We start from the raw sequence: 27,806 nt of genomic DNA, 5'->3' as shown, positions 1-27,806 counted from the left end.
TCACCCCTTACTGGCCAATGCATAGCTGCCTTTTGACAAGGGACATGAATATATTCTTCCAGTCCAGTTAAAATCTCAGTGATTTCAGGGAAGGTTGCTTATAGAAAAAATCTTTATAGTCCACTAAAATGACTTACGGAAAAAACTTTGATTCTCTATTCCTGTGACAATGGTTGTAATAAAAATCAGAAAATTGCTGTATAGAGATTCATTCATATGAGCAATGGATGCAGTAGGAAAAGAAAACAATACAAAATAAAGTCCACTCCTTTTTCATCATCATATAAGCTAGCGGGTCAGTGCACTCTTGGCCCTGATATACGGATTCTTATTTGCAATCTCAAGTATGCAATTTGAATATTTTCAGTATCAAAAGGTACAACCCATAGTGACGCCTCGTTTTGGACCTTCCTGCACTGAGGAGTTGCTGAGTAGACTTGGTGACTTTGCAAAGGCTCATGATATTCACGTGCAGGTAGGATTTGTGAGCTGTCTAAATAACATTTTTCACTGGGAGAAAACTCACAGGTCAGGAAACATTCATGAGAAATCAGTTTCAAAAGCTTCACTGTTTATCTGATATTGCCTGTTATAGTTCAGGGCAACTACACCTATATTCCTTCTCACGGCCCAGCAAGGGCACCCACACTAGACTCCCAGATCCTCATCTCTCCTGTCTCGGATGGATACATGTGTGTCTGTCTCTCCTGACTGGGGTTTTACCAGGCTGTGCAGTTCCCTGCCTACTCTGTGAATTCCCCAGCAAGTCAGATTGCCTAACGAGGCCTGCTTTGATTTCTCCTCCAAGGCTATATACAGTGTAATTGCCCACAGTTAGAAGTTACCAATCGCCTTTTCTAAGCGAGCACTTTTATTCTTAAGGTAAAAGCATTACAGGGAAAACGTATTAAAACAATAAAGGAACATACACGCAAACTGATAAGCTTACCGAAGATCACCCCCCTTCTCCAACATGGGGTCTGGCCAGTGGTCAGTCCTTCAAACCCCACCAAGGGTTTTCAGCTGTTAGCTCAGAACAAGCACACCTATAAATATGTGAGTCACTCCTTTATACAGTTTGGACCTTTGAGCTTGGGACCCTGTGAACAGGTAATAGGCAGACAGTCTCTCTTTCCTCAGGGCATAGCTTCACAGGGTTGGGATTTTGCATAACCAGAGGCAGGGGTGGGGATTTTCATTAACTTCCCCCTAGATATTTCCCAGGAAATCCACTTCACATGCATCTTCTCGAAAGTTCATTCTTGTCTGCCACATTGTTCAATGTAGTCTGTTGATCACTGAGGCCCTTACATACATAACCTTTGCATTTAACACAATGAATTTCAAAGATGCATAAACTTAATTCAATAAGATCTCCCAAAGATATTGCAGGAAATTGCCATATCTGTCATACTGCCCAGTTGAGCAAAACACTTAACTTTGAGTCTGTCTTTAAATTCCACTGAAGTTGTCAGCCCCCTGCACTCTCCAACACAGGGAGTGGGCGGGGAGGGGGGGTCATAGCTGGACCACTGTGTGCTTCAGCAATGCCAGCAATGCCAGCTGGTGCATGGTCTTTGGGGACCATAACCAATTGTTTGTTTAATGTTGCTGCTATGCCAGCTCTGGCATAGGTGAGATCATCCTGGAGAACTATAACCAATAGCTCCTCATTTCTCCTGCACAAAGCAGATCTCAGCACAGAAAAGAATGAACCTTTGTATTCAAAGCATCTTAATTTAACATTGTTAAAAGAGAAGTGCATCTTACTGTGTCATTAAGTTCCTGCAATTTAGAATTAAAGTGCTTTTTGAAGCTTACAGCTGGCAGACACTTTTTGGTTACACAGTCTTAATTACATACTATACTCAAACTACTTTTGGGTTATTTAACATTCCAAGAAGGGATATTTGTAAATATTGGAAACATATGTTCCAGAGACAGCACAGAATGGATGAGATTCTTAGCCACACCAGAGGAGTACACAGCAGATCAGAGGAAGTGGGGGCAAAGGTCTCCTTTGTGCTGCCCTGAACCTGGATTTAGTCTGTGTTGGTCTGGCACTTCACTCCTTATCCCACTGGTCCAAAGTGCTGCTTTAACATTTGCCAACCACCAGTGACCTTGAGGGGCTATTGTGGCATCTGGGATTGCTGTGCTGGGCAGTGGTGCAAGTAGAAATCATTTCTTGCCGGTACTGCACTCATGGAAGGGATACAGGGAGTGAGGCACATAACCTCCCCACGTGACCCTCCATGTGATTCCTCCCCACCCCCAGCCTGGGGCCCCCACGCTCTTCCTGCCCCCTCTGCCAGCCCCCATACCTGCCTAAAATTTTACAACTGCATCTGTTAAACAGATGCAGTTGTAAAATAATGCTTTGGGCCCCTGGTGCTACCTGTACTTCCAGGTGTCATTGAGGATCCCCAAATTGAAAACTTCTTAAATGAAAGAAGGATAGGAAGGACAATCACCCCACTTTCCCTTAACACACTATCAGTGCCTCCCTTATGTCCAAACTAAGCTTCTGCCATCTTGCCTTTATCTGAGTATTGCTCTCCACCAGACACTAGGAAAGCAAAGCTGCCTAGTGGAAATGCAACTGCTTTACCTTTCCAGAGGGAGGCTGAGAGTTCGAGTCCGGCTGCTGGGATTGTGAATTTAGCCAGCTGAAAGGAGCTGGCTTGGCAACCCTAGGGATGGCTCTGGTTAAAGGAATTAAGCACAAAATGATTGCCAAGTTCTTGGATCAGATTTGTAGCAGTGATGGAATAAACTGCTGGCTTATGTCAAGTCTCTGGTTGCTTCCAAATCATTGGAAGGACCTCAGTCCCTTGGTTAGAATGCTCCCATTAGTATATTTCATAATCCAGAGGCTTGAGCAGGAAAGAGGCAAAATGGAGATGTTTTCAGGACCTTTTAGCTTCTGCCAAGTGAAGGGAAATCTGTTCTCACTGTGAAAGATGGTGTTTGGAGTCACATGGGCAAGTTACATGTCCATCACCCCCACCATATTGTAGTTACAACATTCACAGGAAAAGACCATTAAATGTAGACAGGTGTTTTCCAGGGTCCATTTTGAGCTAAGTGTTCCTTAATGGGCCATTCGACTTGACTTGTCCCTTCATGTGCTGGCTAAATACCTTGTGGGCATTACCACAGGAACAAACATGTAGTAAACATAGCTAATATTCATAACTTCAGATACCAAGATGAATATACATGCATAGAAATAGCACAACCATAAGTACCAGCTGTTTCACGTACATGACTATTCCTAAAAGTGATTCTGAAAAAAATCACACCATGTACCTGAGACCCTATGTGCCAGCACCATGCCCCACTGGAGTTTTGATATTTCTTATGTAACAACAGAGATGGAGCCAATGACATGACTCTGTTTAGCCTAAAAGGGCAAGGTTAATTTTTAGCTGTTCGGGTGTGACTGCACCTTTGAACGTAGTCAGTGAAGGCATACTGGCACTCATTCAGGTTAATGCTTAAACACACTGAGGCCAGCTGTAAAATGCAACTGATTTTCCATCTGTTGGAACTTTGTTCAAATCTCACTCCACTATAAAAGGGGATGCTTCCACATACAAAGAATAAAGCATAAATTTTTTCAACCTCAAATGAGTTTTACTTTTGACAAAGGAAAACAACAAAAATAAAATCTTCACGGGAGAACAAAGTCTTTGTATGTCTCCTGGTTTATGGACACTGAGCACCTTTGGGAACAAAACAGGCAATGAGCTCTGCAGATGTGAAAAATTCCTAGAAATCGAAAGATACAATACACACAAAACATAAAACCGTCACATCTACCGCACACAAGGATACAGATAAGGGAAGGAGCAGAGAGGGAAGGAAGATATGAATGGAGAAAAGGAGAGGAAATGTAAGGAGGAAAGATTTATAGGAGAATCATTCTTGATCTTTGAGTTCTCTCTTTTAGCCAGGTATAGTGCATTGTTTCTAGACAGTGGCTTATAAACAATAATTCCCCCAGTGTTTCAGCCCTATATTTGGTCTAACATAGCTCCAAGTGTTACAAGGGGAAATTTATTTTTTTTCACTACAGGTTAGCTAAATTTTCTTGTTGCATAATTAGATTGAACTCCCTTGTATATTATTCTGGACAGAGACCTACATCTTTCCCCTATTTTATTGTTTGGTATTAGATTCATCTTGTAGTGCCAGCTTCATCATTAGACATTTTTCCAGAACATGAAGGTCACATCTGGAAACAATAGCAGCTGTCACATGCGGAATAGAAAACAAACCCCAAAGGCATGTAGCCAGATATGGAGGGACAGAGGCTGCTCAGCCTGCAAAACCACAAGAGCTGCTGCCCAGAAGTGCATCTTTCATTTATCCAATCAACCAGGCCACTTAAGTCCTTTAGTTCTGTGCCCATACTGATTTCAGTCAGCTTCTTAATAGCACTGTTTGTGGGTGGAGGACACGAATGACCAACTCCTGTGCCTTTGATTTGTTCCTGACCAACGTAAAACAGCAGTACATATGCTAACAAACTTAAACAAAGCCTTGGTTTCAGTTTGTTAGTATATGTATTGTGCTGTTAAGAATGAATGCCATAGCTGCGTTCTGCTCCTTTCCCTGTCTGCGCAGCCCTGCCCACCCCAGACATGACCTCCAGCAGGGCTACACAGGTCTGTGGGGGTGGGGGGAAGGTGTGGAGCTGCCGGCGTGGGGCCATCCGGCAGCCCCACGTCTTTCCGGTACCCCATACTGAATAGAAATCTCTTGTGGTACTGGAGGGTTCCACCGTACTTGCGCTCCTGGTGCTTGGATACCCCAGCCATACCCCCTTTTCCTGGTCCCACGCATGCCAGGTTTAGGAAAAGAGGAGTGTAGGAGCTGCTATACTGATGCTGTGCCATCTGAGGATTTCTCCTGTGGTGGGGAGACCTTCCAGGGACAGAGTCCACAGGTTTAGAATTGCTTTGCACTAGTAGAGCAGGACAAAGTGTCTAGCCATCGTTCTGTGATTGTTGTCATGCTGTCTGGAGTGGCTCATGACCATGAGTGCCAATGTCAGTGCAGACCCTCAAAAAAGGACAGAGGTCCCAAATGGTTGCATGTTCTATACTTAGATTTCATCCACCCAGTAACTAGTGTAAACTCCTCAGGCACTATACAGCCTTAACGTGAGGTCGCAGACAGTACCCTTGGGCATTCTGATCTCTCTTGCCATCCAGGCAAGCTTGTCTGTGTGACAGATAGTCACTTTTTACACCAGAGACAAAAAATATTCAGGTTACTTCTAGTCCCAAAGGGCCAGTCACTTTGCCCAGGTCAATTTTGCACCTTAGATCTCACACCAGTAAGAATGCTTGTAACTCATCCTGTAATGAACTAACTAAAGATTTATTAATTAAGAAAATAAATGATTGTTATTTACAAGGTTAAAATAGGAAACAAATGCACACAAATGAGTACCAGTCTTAGATTTAAAAGGTAATATGATCTTCTATAATAAGCAGCTCTACATGTCCTTTGAGGCTGACCCATGCCAAACAGCATGGGGATCTCTTGCTTATGTTTAGGAATCTTTGCTCCTCAGACTCTAGATAGCATAAAGATCCAGTTTCTCCTTATCAGGGATTTTCATCCCCTTTTCCCCAGAGTCCAAACTGATAGAACAAGTGTTGGCCCCTGATTCCTCTTCATATGAGTGGGGAAGGCAATCAACAAAGTCTTTGGCATTGTGATGTCTTACAATGGCTCCTTTGGTTTCAAAGGCCCTCTTGTCTGCATGACCAGCACTTTACACGAATTAATGCTTCTTTCCTGTTCGGTGAGTTACACAATTACAGACGTTTACAATGCAAAGGATGTACTACAGAGGTTATGAGAGAGATCAATACATGCAGCATCCTGCACTATTCATAAGACCTAATCACCAAACACATTCTTACAACTCTAATATTTATCTTAACAATGCTAACGCACAAGTAAGCCAGCCTGGTTTCCAGCTATCTCTTTGTCAGTGTTCACTGAGGCTTAGGGCTTTGGCATGAGCCGACACCTGATCTGCCAGCATCACAGTTGCAAGTCTAGTTAACTGTTAGGCCACCCAGAGTATTTGTATGGTCAGTTTGTATTGTTTAAATCTAAATAAAAAAGCAAATACTGATTACTGTTTTTTTCCCCCTTACAGAGTCATATAAGCGAGAATGATGGAGAAATCAAACTTGTGGAGCAAATGTTTCCTGCCTATAAAAATTATGCTGATTTATATGATAAAAACAAGCTACTTACAAGCAAGGTAGTGTTATGGAACACTCTATAGTTAGGTTATGAGATTTATCAATATGGACAATATACTGGTGAATTTTATTCACTGCCCTCAGGCTTGACTGAGTTGCATTGCTGTACATCCAAGGAGATGCAATGAAATCTGAGAGAAGATAATGTAACTATGATTTACTATAGGGATACTTACTGATCATAGACAATAAAAGCTTTAAATAGTCAGGTATGCCAGAGCTATGCTCAGCACTCTTTAGGAGAGGACAAAGGTAAAGACAATTTGTGCTCCCAATCTGGTTTGTAATGGCCCCCTAGAGAAGTGGGGTGGAGAAGGAACAGGAGCAGATGGTTTAGAACTGTCTGTGCAGCATTTGGGGATTTCCCCAGAGAAATCTCCAGCTACCCTGCTCTTGTAGTTTTCCTACCCCTTTCTGCTGCCTGAGGGTTTGGCCTATTGACTTGTGTATGACCCACTTCATTTTAAAATTATATGAATTGCACATTTTTAATTTTTATTACTAGCTCCTGTCCTACCTGCGCTTTTTTTCCCACTGAGTAGTAAACATGCAATTTCAAGATATTTCAAATGATGTTTACAAATTCCTAATAAGTTGCATGAAAACTTGTTTGTCTACGTGTGTGTTTGAACTAGTGGCAATATAAATCCCCAGTTTTTCACACACATCTTGAGTGTGTGATGTTTTCCAAACTATATTTTAAGGGTGCAATGTCAACTTCTGCTTTATCAGTGGATACAATTGTGTTTAGTGTTACTATTAGGTTTATATTGACATGTACATTTGGGGCAGAAATACGCATATGTTTCTTAAAATTGTCAAACATTTAAAATCTTAGGGGGAGATTTTCCAAGGCACAAAGGGCAGTTGGAAAGACATTGGGAATGAGGCACTGAACTTTGTGCCTTGGGAAGCCTCCTCCAAGTGTACACATCTACATAGCATTTTTATTAGACAATAAAATATAAAATTACTAGTTTATAATGCAGTATTAACATCCCTTATCATACAATGATAAAGTCTATGCACAATAAGCTGTTATGCACCTGATAATACCACAGATCAAGGCTGACTAATGATAAAACAGGACTTACTAAAGTACATATCCCTGCCCTGTTGTACTGTTATGTAAAGCATTGAACATTCCTATGGAAAATCTAGGAACCAAACAGTGCTTTCTGACACAAGACTCCTTGCTCTATAAATTGTTCCTTTAAAACTAATCATAATTAAAGAGTAAAAATTTCTAAAACAACATGTCATTGTGTTTTACTTTTTAACAAGTAATGCCAACATTTCAAAATACACATTTGCAGGTTTGGAGATGAAGGGTTTTTCTTCTCTAACACCTGATTCAGTGGATAACTTTATGCATGTGCTTAACTTTAAATGTGACCAGTCTCATTGGGCTGGATTTTCGACTGAGTCTGAATTTAGGGAGTCCTGAGCCAGATGGCCCTTGTGCAAGTTAGGGCTTTAAGGGAACAGTTGTAACTTATTTGTCAGCAGAAGATTGGGCCTAGCAGAGTTCCACTCTGCCATAGCCACTCTCACTCCTACACCAGGTATGGAGGGGGCATCTGGCATAATTATGTGGCGCAAGGTAGACTCCGCAGAATAGAGAATCCAGCCCATGACTCCAATGGGACTACCCAGGTGGAACTACTCAAGTGTTTAAAGTTAAGAACATGCTTAAGTTTTCTGCTGAGTTGAAGTCCCTGTAAACGTTGAGTGTTCACTGTGCAAAATATCACTGTCCAAAACTTTTACTATATTTCTAGATGCTGACACCTTCACAGGCTAGGTAGCATGCCTCAGTCATAAAGTAGTGTGTGACAGATAAATACTTCATCAACAAACTTCTACTGTGATCCAAAATGCTGCAAGCCCTTTACCCAAATTACAAAAGCAATTTTAAGCTTTTGGGCACCCTAACATACTGTGTTCTAAAACAGTGAAATGAACAGTATAGCCCTTTGGCTCCTCCAGGAAATCTGATCATTCCAAAGATGATGCCAAATACTTTAAAAAAATAACTGAGATTTATTTGGGGCAAGGGAGAGATACTTGTTATATTTTGAAATGTCAGACTGCTGGTTGGAGAGCACTGGGTTTATGTCCATGTTAAATAACATAAGCATATAGGTATAGGATCTTATATATATATATATATATATATATATATATATATATATATATATATATATATATATATATATATAGTATGTTATAAATTGTGTTTTTTTAAAATCCACATTGTAGGAGCTTACAAAAAGAAAAAAAAACTTAATTGCCACACCAAACTTTAATTTAAAAACGTTCGAGAGCCGATATACTTCTGCAAAACATAAACCGGGATTGCAGGAAACAAACCCAGAATCTCTGTAGTGTTTAGTGCTATCCTCTTGTCCTCAGTGTACCCCAGCATATTCCCTATCTCAGGGCTGTGTGGGGTGCAGCATAAATCAGACGTACACTGCTCATGCACCTGGGGAATTCTTGCTCAGTCCCTTGTGGCTTCTGTGTGACCAGCTATAGAGCCAGGGCAAGAATCAGCTCCATTATTTTTCATCTAAAGCAAGGAGAGAAAGCCAAGGGAAGTGATTAGTCATTTAAGGCCTGATTCAAAGCTCACTCATGTTAATGGGAGGTTTCTACTGACTTCAATAGGTCTTGGATGAAGTCCTTAATACACGCTTTGCCTCTGACAATGGGAAATGGCATTGTGGATAATAAAAACAAAATAATAATAAATTCACAGGCAAAAAAAAAAAAAAAGTAATTTCTGTGTTATGTTTCTCTCCAGACTGTGATGGCCCATGGCTGTCATCTCTCTGACGAAGAGCTGAAACTTTTTAGTCTTCGAGGAGCTGCAATTGCCCATTGCCCCAATTCAAACTTTATGTAAGTAAAGAAATAGCTAATGAGATACAATAGGCAGGGCTCTGGTTCAGTGGCATCACTTCTACCTGTAGTGACTAGATGTCAGGATTTATAGGACCATGGGCAACCAGGGGTAGTCAATTTTTTTGGTCAAGGTCCAAATTTCTCGGTCAAGGTCCAGACTCCAGATAAAATAATAAAACAACACCAATAATCATGACTATAAGTAAATAAAAAGATTTGGGGGTCCATTCAAAAGCATCTGGGGGTCCAGATTTGTCCCTCAGTCTGCCTACTGACTACCCTGCACTAGAGTGAGGAATACTCGCTCATGTTCCATTGCTGCATGATGTGGAATAGGAACTGCTTTGTGCTGACAGAGCTCTTTGGTCATACATTGAACTGTAAGAATTGGGATATCTCCCCTTTTAGTACATTGCCCTTGTTGAATCACATTACAGATTTAGCAGGAAACCCCCAGTCTCACCTCTGGTTTACAGGAAATCCCCGTCTACTGTTCCCTCACTCTCACCACATATTCCTTGTAGGACTGAATAGCACCCAGCTGACATGGCCGAGCAGTTTGGGGAAGGTACAAGGGAAGAATGTTGCATACTGAGGGGTTGTCCAGATTAGTGAGGTTTGTGTTATGTACAGTTGATCAAAAATTTCCCAATGGAACATTTTTCATTTGAAAAATGCTGTTTTGTCAAAATTGAAGCTTCCTGAAATGTGTTGATTTTGATTAAATTTTATTTTAAAAAAGCAAAACAAAACATTCTGACAGTGTTCTCATTGGAATGGAATGTTATAATTTCCCATTTCAAAACAACCTTTTGTTTCAAAATTTACTTTATATTATAATATAAAAATATCAACATTTGAACTAAACATTTGACTTCAAAACAAAAATACTTTTCAGGAAATTTCTCAGTTTTCTGATTGTGTTCTCATTTGGACTGAAAACAGATTTCAAAATCATGCAATTGCCCATGAAACTGAAATTCCAGTTCTTGCACAGCTCTAGTTCCATGCTTGTTTACATTAGGGTTTGCACAGGTGTGACTTACCCTGGGAACACTGTCACTGCATAAAGAAAAGGAGGACTTGTGGCACCTTAGAGACTAACAAATTTGTTAGTCTCTAAGGTGCCACAAGTCCTCCTTTTCTTTTTGCAGATACAGACTAACATGGCTGCTACTCTGAAACCTGTCACTGCATGTTACCAAGATAAGTCACACTGGGGCAAGCCCCATTTTGCTCTAGTGGAGTGGTTTTACATTAGAGTGTTGCATAATTTCTCTAGAACTAGACAAGCCCTGCAACCCAGTAGCCTCAATTAATTGGCTCCATAGGGAATCCCAGATTTGTTTAAACTGTTTTCCTGAAACAGATTTTATCATAAAATGGATTTTGTTTTTATTTTTCATATTTATAGATCAACTATCTTGACTTTCTACATCAACATATCACATTATATATGAAAGAAGGCCAAGATATTAAAAATGGAAGCCTGCAGCTAAGCTCTTAGTGTTTATTTAGGTGACTAAATAAGTGACGTGATTTTCAAAAGCATTTAACCGCTTCTATTGACTTCAGTGTATTTACTCCTGACTTACACTGGTGTGAGCAAGATCAAACTCAGGCCCTAAAGAAGTCTTATTTTACTGGTATTATTTTCATGCCAAAGGCTGGAAGACGTAAATTAAAGAAGCAGGGAATTTAGCCCCCCTCCTTGCCTTAACTCATAGCCTCCTCAGTGGCTTCTCCCACCACTTACTCTCCTCTAGCTCCTGCCCTCTTGTGTAATGTAACCATTTTCCCTTCATGGGGTCTCTGGAGAGCTCTGGTGGTCTGGTGGTCACCAATCTCAGCCCCAAAATGGTCCCTGGTAACATGCCAAGTATCCAAGCAATCGTGTCAATGCACCTTACGCCCAGTAACCCCATCAACCACCTTCCAAGTCCCATGGAACCTTCCCTTCCTGCTCAGTTGATTCATTTATGGCATTACGTTACACATGGCCAGTTTGTAATTTGCATATCTTCATCTTTGCTTTTGATTTTTGGCCTTCTTTGCCGTCTTCTTTCCTGAATATATTAAGGCCCTGATTTTCAGTAAGTGAGGCACTCAATGAATACAAGACTACAAAAGTAGCATAGTGAGTTTTTATTTTAATTTTACTTTATCCTTTTAATGATCAAGGTTTTATAATTCAGGTTTATGAATGCAAATTGTTTATTTCTATTGTGTAGGCATCATCCACTACATACATTTTGGGAAGTGCTTAGTATACAGAAGAGACATTGCCATGGAACTGTGTTAGGGCCCTCTTTTTCTGTTGTCACTGGAAACCCCTCCCTCCCCCCTACATACTATTTGAATGCAAGAATGAGCCTTAAGTCCTTTTCTGTATTTGTCATGGAGGATCTGTTTCTTTCCAATCCAGGTTGTGCAGTGGCATTTTAAACATACAAAATGTTCTGAAGCACAATGTGAAGATTGGTCTTGGCACAGGTTAGTAATTTACTGCAGAATCACTTATTTAGAGCCCATTTAGTGCACAAATGGCTTGCCACATTTTCACGTCAAAGCACTAACATGCTCCCAACCAGTGGACCTGATTTTCCATTGCCTTGCATCTGGAACGGGTCAAAAAAAATTTTAGAGACATGTTTTGAAAGTGAAGGAAGCTAGTTTTGTTCTACTAGTCAAAAAAGAACAGGAGTGGGGTCTGGAATTATTTTCTAGATTGTAGGAAGATAATCTATATTCTGTTTATGATCTCTATTACCCTTACAGAGATGCTCATGCACAGATAATAAAACCTTCTTTAGGAATTAGGCAATAGACTCATTGAAGATGGCATCATGATGAACCTTTTTCTTTTTAGCTTGTCTGCCATTATGTAATATTAAATTAAAACTCATACAGTTTCCACCCAGATCATTATCCCCAACAAAAGCTAATTGTTAAGATTTTGATCTATTGTAGATGTTGCTGGTGGGTATTCAGCCTCCATGCTTGATGCTATCAGGAAATCGATGTCTGCATCTAATATCTTTCAAATTAATAAAGTGAACGAGACAGGCTTAACTCTTAAAGAAGCTTTCAGACTAGCAACTCTTGGAGGGAGCCAAGGTAAAGAAACTTTTTTTTTTCCCCTCTAGAATATGTATGTCATGCTTTGATTACAGCTTTGCAGTATACTGTCCTCCATCCTTAAAATGGGGCCAGATTTTAGGATCCCTCCATTGTAAAACTTTTGGCACCAACATGGAGTTATTTGACAATGGCCTTGCTTTCAGTTTGGTCGAATTTTTTTGGTTCTTACTTTTACAATCACATCTATTGTGCAGAGAAGGATAAGATTTTCTGCATGAAACCTAACACTGAACCTAACACTGTTGGATGTTTCATGGAGATAACATATGATGTCAGAAGGACATTCATGTTGGAGGTAGAAATTAACAAGATTCAACTACTCAAACTGGCTAAGTGCTTCTTCATTTTTTTAAAACCCTCAGATGTTTCTTTCACTTGCGGATGATGGATTTCTAAATGTTGCAGTAACTTAAAATGCTTTGTATTCTCAGCAGCCAATGCTTCAAAACACTGCGCAATCACTGCAAAACCATGTATCTTATATTTGTCATCACATTCATGATTTTCTTTCTTCTTTTTGAGTCCTGCCACAGTCTTTTTCACAAAACAGTCCTTCTTGCCAAATCACTTCTCAGCCAGACTTGAGCTCCAAGAAAGTATAAACAACATATACAACATGTTTTTTGTGAGACTCAGTAGCATCCTTAACCTATAGGAATATAGCCAGCACATCCAGTGTTCCAGTGAATGATATGTTTTGAATGAATACCTACACTTCATGTTTTCTGTAATAAGGTATTTAATGTACTTTCTACTGTTCAGTGGAAAGCAAATCCAAGCACGGGTACAGATTTAATACTGTTTAACTAGCAGAGGCATTGTCCTCAGTCACATTTTGGACTACTCTACATTTGCCACTAACTGAGGTTCTCAGGTTCCAGCAATATGGTGTCTTTAAAGAGACACACCATTATAGAGCTTATGTCAGGGATCTCAAACTCAAATCACCACGAGGTCCACATGAGGACTAGTATATTGGCCTGAGGGCCTCATCACTGACATCTTTTCATACAAAGATACAAAAGCCCCTCCCTCTTCCCCAGGCCCTGCCCTCACTCCACCCCTTGCATGAGGCCTCACCCCTGCCCCACTTCTTCCCACCCCTTCCCTGCCCCCATTCCAACCCCTTCCCCAAAGTCCCCACCCCAGCCCTGCCTCGTCTCCGCCTCCTCCCCTGTGTGTGCTGCGTCCCCGCTCCTCCCCCTTCCTTCCTGAAAAGTCCTAAGCGCTGCCAAACAGCTGTTTGGCAGTGGGAAGCATTGGGAGGTAGGCGGAGGAGCAGGGACGTGGCACGCTTTGGGGGGGTGGAGGCGGGGAGTGAGGGGAGCTATGGCAGGCCGAAGGAAATAACTCCGCAGGCCGCGTGTTTGAGACCCCTGGCTTATATCATATATCGATTTTTAAAACTGTTTTAATTTTATTGAATCTCCTTTTTCTAAATTACTTATTTACACATTCCCCTATCTCTCTTAGACCTCTGCAGTTTAGGAAACTGTGGATTATATAGATTTCTTTTTGTTGACATGTGCTGTTATTATTAGATTTGACTACTGATCTTTTAACACCCTCTTGTGTTTAACATAGAAACTGCACACTAGAGAAAAATCTCACTATACCCTGTCAGGGGAATGAGGGATATGTCCACATTGCAAAGGAAAACCCGCAGCTGGCCCATGACAGCTGACTTGGGCTGCAGAGCTGTTTCATTGCAGTGTAGACTTCCGGGCTCTGGCTGCAGCTAAAGCTCTGGGACCCTCCCACTTTGTCGTGTCCTAGATCCTGGCCTGCAGTCTGAAGCCTGGGCATCTACACTGCAGTTAAACAGCCCTGCAGCCCAAGGCCTGTGAGCCTGAGTTGGCTGGCCTGGGCCAGCCGCAGTTGTCTAGTAGCTGTCTAGACATACCTTTGGTGTTTAATTTCATTCAAACCTAATATTCCACAAAGCTAACGTTTTATCATTTCTGGTATTTCTTTAAAACGTCTCTAGAATGCTGTGAAATGTCTGTAGCTCTCAAATTTCTTCAGAGACTGAAATTCCATTGCCACCCATTAACCATCTAAAAAACCAAAAGAGCAAATTCTGCTTCGACATTACACCCTATGCAATCCCAATGCCTTCTAAGACAATTTTGGGGTATTTGTAAAGTTTATATCACATTACAAATTATTCATACAAACTTAAAATTATCCTAGATCATTTCAAAGGAGACTAGAATGACAAAAGCCCTGATTTTTAGAAGTGCTGAGCAAATCCCATTAACTTCAGCAGGGACTGTGGATGCTTAGCACCTCTGAAAATCAGACCCAAAGGGCTGTCATTTTATACTACTGTATGAGGCTCAAAATAATAAAGAAAAAAAAGTGGGGGGATGGGGAGGCCAGGGAGGGAAAGAGACCCTGCTAAAAAATAAAACAAGCCTTTCAGCCCTCTGTTTGGCCTTCATTTCATGCTCTGCTGTCCAAGTGCAAGGAACAATTCTGCAGACAACATACAGCCTTAAAGACTCTGGAGTTCTTTTCAGCAAGGCTTCATATCCAGTACCTTCTTGTGAGATTTACCCAGTTGAATTAATTAGCAGAATGCTAGATCAGTTGGAGATGAACCAGAAAAATATAAACTGGTTGCAGACTCAGTAATATCACAACAGAATTTTTGCTGTGTTTTAGTTGATAACGAATGACTTTATAAAGAGCACTTTCACCAAGAGATCCCAAAGCAGTCTGCACACCATGCCCGCCTTATGACAATCTATGTAGACACCAGTCATTGAAACTAAAGGACCTAATCCAGTGCCCATTAAAGTCCATTTGAGTCTTTCCCTTGACTTCATTAGACATTGAATCAGCCTGTAAGTGAAGAATGCTTTATCTGATTGGCCCTATAGAACGATAGGTCTGCAGGCAAAACGTAATAACTACATAACTGGAATTTGCCCAAGAGTTGTCTTGGAGCCTAAGCCATCTCCTCTATCCTGCAAATGTCTCTGCACAGGCAAATGCTTGAAATCAGTGGGGCTGTATGCGGGCACTGCCCAGGCAGATCTAGGCGCAGGACTGAGGCCACACTGTGTTCAGGGTTGCATTAGCTAAACTATTCACACCACATGTTCAAATCTGGCACGGTCAGTTTAGCTCTGCACCCTTCACACCAAAGAATTAGAGCTTCACTCCTTCTGTGAGGTACTCAGCACTTTCAGCTGCCATTAAGGGCACTCAGCACTGTGCATGATCTGACTTTATGTGAGGATCTGTTAGATCCTGAACTTGAAAAAAAATCAGGATAGAGTGAACCTTCTGAAGCGTGAGGTTGTGGAAGCCGCTAGGACAGTTTTTGGGGGATTGCAAAGCTAGTCTGAGTACACAAACAAATTTTTATTTATAGTTTAAGCCCATTATATTGCAAGTGTCATTTAATTTAAAAAAAAAAAAACATTTGCACCTATGATGCTTGAGTGGGTTCATATTGCGTAAAATTATGTAAACCAATTTCACTGTGTGGACATTAGACATCCCGTGACATTTTTAATAAAAAGTTAGGGGTTTGCTCCATTGTCCTGTCCCAAAATTTTCCCTAATAACGTTCTGGGTGCTTATTGGTTGTTACACCTTCCAGAATAATAAAACATACCTACATTATGGTCATAATAAATACTTTCTAGTATATATAACCCTCCGTCACCCTCAAAAGGACTTTACAGATATTAATGAACTAAGCCTAACATCCCCATTGCGAGGTAGGCAAATATTATGTCCATGTTATCCCCATAAGTGGCTGCATTTTGGGATAAGTATGTAGTTTTATATTCTTTTGCTTTTGGATTCTTCAGGATGAAAGGACTTTTGCAAATGTAAGAGATCGCTCATCCTAGGTGTTTGAAATTAGAATAATCAATCACTTTATGACGTAGTGGAACCTAGACATAGGATGATGTAAAAAAGGTAAAACAAAAAGATATTTAATGAAAATTTAAAAGTGCCATAAATTTCATTCTCACTTGCCTTACTTGCCTATCGTTTCTCTCTAATCCCAAGAAAGACATTTTGTATGAAAAAAGTCTCTTAAGAATTCAGATGTTACGTTATATCACTATTTTAAAGGTCTGTTTTTTGTCATAGTAGTCTAAACATGTGCAGGTTTCCACCTGGACATAGATCCCAAACAAGTTGCCAGACACTTGTACAAAGTGGAATGTGCAGAAGACCAGAGGCTTGTTTATTAACTAATTTTGTTTCACAGTCCTCGGACTAGATGATGTGATTGGAAACTTTGAAGTTGGCAAAGAATTTGATGCACTGCTGATCAACCCCAAGGCTTCAGACAGTCCTTTTGACTTGTTTGCTGCAGATACTTTTGAGGTAATCAAAGCACTGAGTTATTGAAATGCTCCCAAAAGTTACTGAAAACAGCAAGCTGCAGATCCAGGAAGGTGACAGGATGCTGTAGCATTCAGGGGCTAAAGCAGCACCAGTTCTTCCAGGAGTACCTAAGTGACAGCCAGGATACTGCACCCTACAGTATATCAGCCACACTACTCAGTGACAATATGCGTGAGGGTTAGCCCCATTAGTCCCTAATGACCAGTTGCTCCTGAATGTTGGCATTATCCCATTACCTCTGGTAAAAACAATAGGCCAGATTAATCCCTAGGACTCTTCCACTGAAATCTAGTGTCATGAATTTGAACCTGTTGATTCCAGTGACATAAAACTTGTTTTTTAATGCTAGCATAACCTTTTAGCTGGGTTTATTTAGTAAAGAGAAAAGAACAAAGATTTTAATGGGCAGAATTAAACAAGGTTATTAGCTGATCAGTGGGAAGACAAAAGAGTGGGGAGAGGAAAATGTTATGACTTGAACAATATACCTGTTGAAGTGTTATCTAACTTATAGTGCCACATTTTTCTGATATTGGCTCTTCTAAGAGATATAGCCTCTTTATGTAAAAGATACATAGTTATTAGCAAATAGACAAATCAAAATTTGATTTTACAGTTAAAAAGCATGTGTTATGTGAATTTGTTTTTGCAGTCTTTTTTAGTTTCATACAGGTGTGTTTTTGGAGGAGAGGAACTGCTTTCTGAAATTTGTGCTTTTTCCATGTTTTCAGGATATTATCCAGAAGTTCCTGTATCTAGGTATGTCCCAACCTTCACTATACAGAAAAATTCTTTTCATCTCATACTTATCTAGATAATCTTCTGACATAATATAGAGATTGATTGCTTTTCCTTGTTGTTTTTTTAAAATCACAAATGTTTAAATAAGAATTAAGAAGTACAGCATTTTTGCTGTTATGTGGTTACACAACATTTGTTTTACACAAAATCCTATGATCTGCTAGGCTAAGGTTAACCCAACCAGCTAGCAGGTTTTTAACCATGACCATTTGTGTCTACACTGGAAGCTAAGTGGTGTTTAACAGTGTATTAATGCTAACACAAATTACTTGCCCAGTCTATAAAGAGCCAATGCCCTTTCATGTAGTATGCCTTTGTTCTCAGCAAGAAAGATGGGAAGTCACTTCTCATGAAAACATACACACTCTTTAATTGGGATTGGCTGTACTAAGGGCTTGTCTACACTCAATTTTGGCATCAATTTAATGGAATTGTTTGAATAACCAAATTTTTTAATTAGTGCAAAAACTGAGTGTAGACCAGCCTTTAGATCTACAGGACTAGCACTGCCAGTTTCATCCTTTTAAGATTTAGTGTAGAGGAGGGAAATCTTCCTAATAGAAGGCCCATGCCACATGAACCCTTTCCCAGTTTAAGAGGGGGCTGGGGGCTGCAGTCTGTGGAAGTGATCAGTTCCACACCTGATGCTGAGTATTGTGTCACTTACACTAGTTGCATAAGACGTATAGATTTATGCAAAAATCTTTTGGCTTTATTGTTTCAGGTGATGATCGGAATATTAATGAAGTATATGTGGCAGGCAAGCAAGTGGTTCCTTTTTCAAGTTCAGTATAATTTCATTTCCCTTCTGCAAAACATTCTATGGATCATTCTGCATCTAAGTTTGAAGGGATTGGTTAAATGCAGTGCCTCATTGTCAAGAGTGACACCTCACTTTCTTTGTTTAATGCTATGAATTTGCAAAATAATTACGAGCCTTGTTAGATTACAGTTTACCTTAGCAAGATGATCACATTTGAATAAGGAAAAAGGCTTTTAAGTCCATCTTTACAATTCACATCCATGAGCAGTGGGGGGTGGATGGAAGAGAAAGCAGGGGCAGTTAGATTAAAGCTAGTGTGGTATACCTACTCTAGCAGAGGTTCCAGATGAATACTGTGCAGCTGTCTGAAGCTCACAGATTGCCAGAGCCAAATGGAATTCAAACCTTGCATGTTTTTAGTTGTGTTCTGGGCCTGATTCTCTTCGCACACAGCAGTTTATACCAGTTAACTGAATGGACTTCAGTGGGATTACTCCTGATTTAAACTGGTGAGAGATCAGACTCAGGCCCCATGATTTCTGCATAAACCAAGTTTTGGTAAAGAAAATTTATAGTTTTTAAGGCCAGAAAGGGAAAGTTCTCCCACCCCAACTGTCATATCTTCCAAATGATCAAGAAGCTTTGTATAAAAAGCTTTTCCTTTTTATGAGAGAAATGAGTGGCTAAAAAACAGAGGATCCATAAATATTCCCTGTGTGTTCACAGTATTTGTAATTCCTGTAGAATATAGTTTTGAACTGAGATAGATTTTTAATAGTAAAACCAGAGAAGTTTAAAATTTATAGAATTTACTTGTTCCTGCAAGTGCTTGTCAGGAACTATTATCTGTGTTTGAGCACAGAGGCAGGCATAATCCCAGTCTGGTTCGCTTCCAGTTTAAAGATGCCCTTTTAATTTTTGAAAAAGTGATTAAACTCTTCCCTTGAAGAGCACATTTCCCTACATTTTAGCTCTGCCATTTTGCTTCTGGGGTTAGGCAGTTGGTTTACCTCCTGCTGGCCTAATGCCTCTTTTTCATGATTGCTTTGTAACACAATGGAGGTGCACTTGAATTTAAATACCCTCAGAGACCTTTCCTCTAGGCCAGGTCTACACTAGGCAATTAGGTCAGTATAACTATATATTGTTCAGGGGTGTGAAAAATCCACACCCCTGAGCGAAGACCTAATCCCAGGCATAGACAGCACTAGGTCAACTGCAGAATTCTCCTGTGGACATAACGACTACTTCTCGGGGAGGTGGAGTACCTATGCTGATGGGAGAAACCTCCCATTGGCATAGGTCAGTGGTGGGCAACCTGCGGCCGGTGGCCACACGTGGCCCGTCAGGGTAATCTGCTGGTGGGCCGCCAAACCATTTGTTTACATTTGCACGGCCGTATGAAGCTGCCAGTGGCCGCAGTTCGCCATTCCTGGCCAATGGGAGCTGCAGGAAGCGGCGGCCTGCAGGTTGCCCATTACAGTGCCAGAGGATCCCTAAAAATCTGCAAGATATAGCAGCCAAAACGCAGCACAACCATTTGGGGAAAAGTAACTGAGGATCCCATTGTGGAATTTTACTCCCCCAAAGGTTTTCTATGAAATTCTGCACCCCTCACCATTTGCACAAAATTGCCTAAATAAAGACAAATCAAAGCACAACCTCTTCCCCCCCCCCAAAAAAATACACCACAAACAAAATATGAGCTGGCCCCAAGGCATAAAGAGAAGATACGAAACGGAACTAAGGACAAAGCCAGATCCTCAGCTGGTGTAACTTGCCATAGCACAATGAACTTCAGCTGAGCATCTGGCCCAAAGAGTACAAATGGGGGCGAGAGAACCTCTGAAGCACATATAACCAACTGCTTCCAGTTGTCTACCCAGACTCTGGATGGAATCTTTGATGTTATTTGTGTCTTTCATTTATGTTCAATGCCAGCATGCAATTCAGAAAAAAGATGGGCTGTGGGAGGCTAGCTTGCTGGACCAATATGCTTAATGTATACTATGTTAAGACCAGCACTTTTTATTTATTATAAATGGAATCTATTTGAAATTTTATGTCTGTATCTTATTGTGTCACTTGTTAAACTTCCGCTTTTAGTTATTAATGAAATTGCTCCTAAATATTGCCTATGCTTTATGCAGCATTATTTGAATTATTCATGTGTAGCAAGTGGTGATCTGCACTTTAAAATGTTGCCTTGGCCTAATGTTTATAGTTATTCTGTGATTTTTGCCAGCAGAAGGCATTGTAGACTGAAGAGAGAGATTCTGTATTTGTTCATTTGTACTGAATGTTTTCATTGCTGGAGTGTAATTTCTGTTAGTAAGGAAAGAGTTAAAGGAACCCCGTCAAGTAGTTTATGCTCAAGTGTAGGTTGTGGGGACCGGAGGAGGGGGTCCTTTAATGGATTTATAAAACCTGATATGAATAGAAATATTTTCATTGAATTAAGAAAAGTTCTGTGGAAACAGGCTTTTAAATTTAGCCTGTAGTGTGGACAGCAAAGCACAACAAAAAGCAACATAAATGGACAAAAGTAAATTGGAGTTCTTTTAAAGAATATTTCAGTTTCAAAAATCAAAGATTTTACCAGCGTAATCAGACAAGGACTTCAAAACTTGTATAGTTTTAAGTGTTCCTATAGGTAATCAATAACGCATGACAAGATGTGTAGCTTTTGAAATTTATAATGCGTTTATATAAATCAATGGTACAGCCTCATCTGTATGCAGTACTGTCACCCCCATCTCAAGAAGGATATTGCAGAATTAGAGGGGAGGACCAACAAGAATGATCAAGGGCCTAGAAAAATTCTCATAGATATTTAGGTCAGAAGGGACCATTATGATCATCTAGTCTGACCTCCTGCACAACACAGGCCACAGAATTTCACCCACCACTCCTACAAAAAAAACCTCACACCTATATCTGTGCTATTGAAGTCCTCAAATCATGGTTTAAAGACTTCAAGGAGCAGAGAATCCCCCAGCAAGTGACCCGTGCCCCATGCTACAGAGGAAGGCGAAAAACCTCCAGGGCCTCTTCCAATCTGCCCTGGAGGAAAATTCCTTCCCGACCCCAAATATGGCGATCAGCTACACCCTGAGCATATGGGCAAGATTCATCAGCCAGATACTACAGAAAATTCTTTCCTGGGTAACTCAGATCTCACCCCATCTAATAACCCATCACAGGCCATTGGGCCTATTTATGAATATTTAATTACCAGAACCATGTTATCCCATCATACCATCTCCTCCATAAACTTATCAAGTTTAATCTTAAAGCCAGATAGATCTTTTGCCCCCACTGCTTCCCTTGGAAGGCTATTCCAAAACTTCACTCCTCTGATGGTTAAAAACCTTCATCTAATTTCTAGTCTACATTTTCTAGTAGCCAGTTTATATCCATTTGTTCTTGTGTCCACATTGGTACTGAGCTTAAATAATTCCTCTCCCTCTCTGGTATTTATCCCTCTGATATATTTATAGAGAGCAATCATATCTCCCCTCAACCTTCTTTTAGTTAGGCTAAACAAGCCAAGCTCCCCGAGTCTCCTTTTATAAGACAAGTTTTCCATTCCTCGGATCATCCTAGTAGCCCTTCTCTGTACCTGTTCCAGTTTGAATTCATCCTTCTTAAACATGGGAGATCAGAACTGCTCACAGTATTCCAGGTGAGGTCTCACCAGTGCCTTGTATAACGGTACTGAAACCTCCTTATCCCTACTGGAAATACCTCTCCTGATGCATCCCAAAACCGCATTAGCTTTTTTCACAGCCATATCACATTGGCGGCTCATAGTCATCCTGTGATTAACCAATACTCCAAGGTCCTTTTCCTCCTCCGTTACTTCTAATTGATGCGTCCCTAGCTTATAACTAAAATTCTTGTTATTAATCCCTAAATGCATGACCTTACACTTCTCACTATTAAATTTCATCCTATTACTATTACTCCAGTTTACAAGGTCATCCAGATCCTCCTGTAGGATATCCCTGTCCTTCTCTAAATTGGCAATACCTCCCAGCTTTGTATCATCCGCAAACTTTATTAGCACACTCCCACTTTTTGTGCCAAGGTCAGTAATAAAAAGATTAAATAAGGTTGGTCCCAAAACCGATCCTTGAGGAACTCCACTGGTAACCTCCCTCCAGCCTGACAGTTCACCTTTCAGTAGGACCCGTTGTAGTCTCCCCTTTAACCAATTTCTTATCCACCTTTCAATTTTCCTATTGATCCCCATCTTATCCAATTTAACTAATAATTCTCCATGTGGCACGGTATCAAATGCCTTACTAAAATCTAGGTAAATTAGATCCACTGCATTTCCTTTGTCTAAAAAATCTGTTACTTTCTCAAAGAAGGAGATCAGGTTGGTTTGGCACGATCTACCTTTTGTAAAACCATGTTGTATTTTGTCCCATTTACCATTGACTTCAATGTCCTTAACTACCTTCTCCTTCAAAATTTTTTCCAAGACCTTGCATACTACAGATGTCAAACTAACAGGCCTATAATTATCCAGATCACTTTTTTTCCCTTTCTTAAAAATAGGAACTATGTTAGCAATTCTCCAATCATATGGTACAACCCCTGAGTTTACAGATTCATTAAAAATTCTTGCTAATGGGCTTGCAATTTCTCATATGATGAGAGCCTGAAAAGTGTGGGATTATTTTCCATAGAAAGGTGGTAAGAGGGAACATGAAACCAGAATATAAAATAATAAACAAAAACAAGGGGACATTGAGTGAAATTAAAATGTGGGACATTCAAAACTGACAGAAGGTCATTCTTTTTCATACGTTGTGATACTCATTGCCACAGATGTTAGTGACACCAAGAACTTGAAAAGATTCAAAAGGGGACTGGACATTTATATAGACATCAAGAATATCCAGAGAATTATAATTAGCAGTGGGTGAATAACGGATTTTTTAGTTCCCTGGCAGTTCTGAAAAATAAAAAGAATATGGTTTCAGTCAACCCAAACCCAGAAACTTCAAAAAATTTTGATAAGTCAAAAAAAATACATTTAGTAATGTTTTGTTTCAGATATTTTTGAAGGGCTAGATTCACAAAATGCTGATGGTGACAGGGTTAGAAGATGGCGGTGATGGTGCCCTCCTTATAACTTGTAGTTCAGTGGTTAGAGTACTCACTTGGGACGGGCAAGACCCAGGTTCAATTCCCCTATGTCTGATGTGGAAAAGAGATTTGAACTTGGGTATCCCACAGTGCAGGAGAGGGCCCTGACCAGTGGGCTATGGGGCAGCTCTCACTTTCTCTTGCTGAAGTTGTTTCACTTGTTATAAATAGTCATTGAAGCAGTGACTTGAACTTTGGTCTCCTACATCTTAGACGAGTGCCCTAACATGGCTTGTCCTAGTCTACCCTGACCACAAAGTCATGGTCACCATCATCTCGTCTAACTCCAGGGTTCCCAGTCATGCTGAAACACAATAACATTTTCTAATGCAGATGAGCCTTCAATAGCTTGTCTGCTGAGACTGCCACCAGGGAATGGTGGTGGGTTTTGTGAGGTGGATGCCTATCCCAGAGAATCTGCACTAAGACTTTCCCCCTTTATCTTTATGTTCCCATTCCATGTCCAGTAAGGTTCTAAGCTAGTGGGTTAGATTCATTCCAGGGTGACAATGGCCTATGTTGATGTAAACCTTAGTGTAGATCACTGACACTAGAAAATTCACTAGGGGACCAGGCTGCAGCTGTGCAAAGCAGTCATACAACCTCTGCTAGTCTGCAGAGCCACGGACAGCACAAGAAGCAGTGCTAGGCAGTATGGGCAACATTCTGATTCAGCACATCCCCTAACAGGGCGTGGTGGGGAAGGTCTTGTGCAACTTAAGGGAGGGTTATGGCAGCAATACTGGCTGCTCTCCTTAGGGATCACACCTTGTCCTTCCTCCCCAGCATGTAATTTACACCTCCTTGGGCCAGTTTTGCTGAAACTGGCCAATGGTCCCATCTGCCTGGTTCCTGTTATACGTAGGTCCCGGTTCTCTCTTTCCAGCTGTTCTGAGGAAAACACTTAACAGAAATAATGTTGTTCAGTTCCTCCTTTCTATTCTAATTATGTGTATCTTGGAGGGGGGAATTTGGAATAATGGTATTTGCTTTTTGCACTGTTCTGCTTGTTTCTGATTGTGCTGAATGAACACCCATGTACTGCTGAAACAAAATAAAGAGGCCTTGTGTTTACATTAATCACCATCTGATTCAGTGCGTTTGATTGATAAACCTGGCCAGCTAACTGTGTAAAACATATACGGTGAGGATCATAATACAGTGCAAAGTATTAGTGAGTTGCACAGAAGTTATCTTTTGCCCTGTGGATCTCTGACAATCTGTAAAGCCTGCTTAGTATGTATAGCTTTGTTTTATGGGAGCTACCAATCTTTTTTAGAATCAAAATGCTAGTTGCGCTTTGTGTGACTTTATTACCACGTTTATAGGCCTGATAAATCAATATAACTGCTTCACTGACACTTATTATTTTGTGCTTAAATAGACCATCCTGAAATGCCTTTCACGCATTTAGCAGCAAGTACACAAATGCAGAAAAGAATCACTTCTTTTTTTAACATATTTTTTTCTGCTTTGTAATTTTGCAAAGCTTAGACGTAAAAGAGTTTCATATCTCAGCAGATATAAAGCACAGTAGATGTGGATTTCCTTAAACCAAAAATCCCATAGGAGAACTATTAATTACACACTGAGGAATTATGTATCAAGGTTTTGAGAATTATGCACAAGTGATTACTAAAATATGCAAAGTTATGTGCAGATGAATTTTTTTCCCCCCAATCAAGCAGCTTGTTGATAGAAGTCATGCAAACTGGTCAGAAAAATACTGAAACTAAACTGCTTTATTTGTTATAATTCTTAATAAAAAAAGCCCATTTAAACGTTGCAATACAGGAATTCTCCTGCTGTAAATGCTTAACACTTCATTTTGGAAAATAGCTGTGACAACTGTTTTGATAAATGTTTGTTGGAGGTGCTATGTAAAGATTTTTCTAAAGGATTGTCTACATACAAAAGTTGTACTGCTTGTACAGTTAAAGTGATGGACACAGTTAGGCCATGCCTACACTACAAAATTATATCAACCTATCTTACATCAGCATACAGCCACTGCAGTTATTAAATCACTTGTGTGGGCACACCCTTGAGTCCTTGTGTTGGTGGTGCATGTCCTCACTAGGAGCACTTTTATCAATTGTATTGTCAGTGTGGGGCACTGTGGGATGGCTCCTGAATGCCAGAAACAGTTGACGTAAACAATGCAGTGTCTAAACTGACACCGTGTTGACCTAATTACATCGACTGTGACTCTACACCACTCAGGGACATGGTGTTACTAAATTGGTGTAGAAAGGCACTTTCGTCGTCGGGAGTCAAATTTAAGTGAAGACACTTCCACAGCCAGGTTGACACAAGGCACCTTCTGTCGACCTAACCCTGTTTTGTAGGCCAGGCCTTAGACTATGAGTAGACCAGTCCTGAGACCAGGCCTTAGACTATGAGTAGACCAGGCCTGGTAAGTAGCCCAGTAAATCTGGGGATACAACTAGATTTCACACTACAGTGAGTCAATACAGATGTCGTGTAAAAGCCCATTTTAAGAACACAAATGAGCACAAAATTAGGAATAGCTATTTTTTAAAATTATCTGTTGAATTTTAACCAAAATAAAGATAATCATGATGAAAGTATTACCAGTATGTTATTCATGGGCCTCATCCCAAGGCTGTGAAAGGAAAGACTTTCACTGACTTCGATTAGTTTTGGATTAGGTCCAATGTCTGCATCGTTTATAAATTAGCTTATTGGTTTACAGTTTGTGAATAAAGGGCACAGTTATAATGCAAGAAGCATGCTGCTCGCACTCTTCTTTCCTTCTGTGAAAGCCTTCCGTTTGAAAGAACAACGTACGTATAATGAATTCACAACTGCATCCTTGTAGCTAATTGCAAGCACAGTCATCTTTTAGATAGCTTCCCAAGTGCGATACAAGATTCAGCAGCAGCAGCTCCTTCATTCAGAATGGATTTGTGTTCAGAGTCCAAAAGATAACTGTTCGTGGCCACACCTTCTCAGCATCCCCTTGCAGGGGACCTAGCCCTCCTGTTATACAGCCGCCACCACCCTAACTGGAAAGGTGAATTTGGACTCTAGTCGCTTTCTATCTTGTCTCCAGTAGCAAGTGCCGTAAACCATCTCTCACCAAACCCACTCATTAGTGAAAAGCACATCACTGTTTGTGTTTAAGCAGCTAAAACATGAAGTCTTCCTGCAGGGAAGGAGTGGAAAATCTTGCAAGTTTTCCATTGAACTACATGGAAGACATGCAAATTCCTCACACCTACCTAGGAGAGACACTTTCCTTTTTGGTTGTGTTAATAGCTTCCTTTTTATCCTGAACCAAAAGGGAACAATATGTCAGCACCAAGACAAACATCCTCCTTCCCAACTGGAATTGGGCAGGAGTTTTAATTGGTCTTGACAGCATATAAAATTACAGAAAATCATGAATATCTTGAACAAAAATATTTCCCTAATATTCTGCATTAATGTCTAAAAATAATAACTCGTTGCTGGGGGGGGAGCAGTTCTGCTCTTAGATATGTGGGTGAAACTCTTATTGAGTGAAGGTAGAATTCTGTTCTGTCAGTGAGTTCTGCTTGACACCACTCAGTCACTCTCTGGCTATTTGACTGCCTCTCACTCTTTCTGTGTGGTTTATCTCTAGCATCCTTTAAAATTAACGTTCACCATTGTTATACTTTATGACTGATGAAACTGCAAACAGATGTGAAAAACAAGAATCAAGCTGAAATGCTGAATAAACCAGACCTTGCTGAATGTTGCTGCATACCAGAGCTATGAGTCTAAAAAAGCTGGTATCATTTCCAGCATCATGATAAAATTCATGCCCTCAACAAAAATGTTTGAGAAAAGAGAGGAACTGATGCTGCATAGAAGAGGGCATTTCCAATCGAGACTCCAATAAGAGGTCATTAAATAAGGAGAGATTCAGAGATTTTAAAGACAGAAGGGACCGTTATGATCCTGCAGTCTGATCTCCTCCACAACAGAGGCTATAGCAGATGTGGAACTGAGTCACCAAAAACTTCTGAGCCAGAGCTTTAAAAATACGTAGGCACCTAACTGCCTTTGAAATCAATCTGACTAGCTCAAGGTTACACAGGAAACTCGTGGTGGAGCAGGCAATTGAACCCAGGTCTTCTAAGTTCTAAGCTAGTGCACTAACCACTAGAAAACCCTTCCTTCAGCTCCCTCTTTAACCTTATTGATTAATATAACCACTCTACCAAGAAGGCACGATTCACTCAAGGCCTCCATAATACCTCACCCGACATACAGTAATAAATGACTTATATTTAACTCCTTTGCTGTTTTCTCAGTAGCTCCTTGCTCCCAAAAGGGTATTTTAATGAATCAAAATCTACTCTTGCCATGCTTGT

General features: G+C 40.4%; 1 protein-coding gene across 3 annotated transcripts in view; it reads left to right on the top strand.

Annotated features, from left to right (window-relative positions):
* Nucleotides 1–24,522, top strand: part of GDA (guanine deaminase) — a 58,356-nt gene extending 33,834 nt beyond the window's left edge. For 2 of the 3 annotated variants that reach the window (XM_073345143.1, XM_073345146.1), the window contains exons 7-14: nt 368–475; nt 6,185–6,292; nt 9,100–9,197; nt 11,626–11,693; nt 12,171–12,317; nt 16,579–16,697; nt 17,450–17,477; nt 18,244–24,522. In XM_073345143.1, the coding sequence (XP_073201244.1) occupies nt 368–475; nt 6,185–6,292; nt 9,100–9,197; nt 11,626–11,693; nt 12,171–12,317; nt 16,579–16,697; nt 17,450–17,477; nt 18,244–18,314 (747 nt within the window). In that variant the 3' untranslated portion in view covers nt 18,315–24,522. The remainder of the gene's footprint in view (nt 1–367; nt 476–6,184; nt 6,293–9,099; nt 9,198–11,625; nt 11,694–12,170; nt 12,318–16,578; nt 16,698–17,449; nt 17,478–18,243) is intronic. The other variant, XM_073345145.1, reaches the window with a different exon arrangement.
* The last annotated feature ends 3,284 nt before the right edge of the window (nt 24,523–27,806 follow it).

The sequence above is a fragment of the Lepidochelys kempii genome, chromosome 5, assembly GCF_965140265.1.
Source record: "Lepidochelys kempii isolate rLepKem1 chromosome 5, rLepKem1.hap2, whole genome shotgun sequence".
NCBI classification, from domain to species: domain Eukaryota; kingdom Metazoa; phylum Chordata; order Testudines; family Cheloniidae; genus Lepidochelys; species Lepidochelys kempii.
This window is presented reverse-complemented; position numbering and strand designations above follow the sequence as displayed.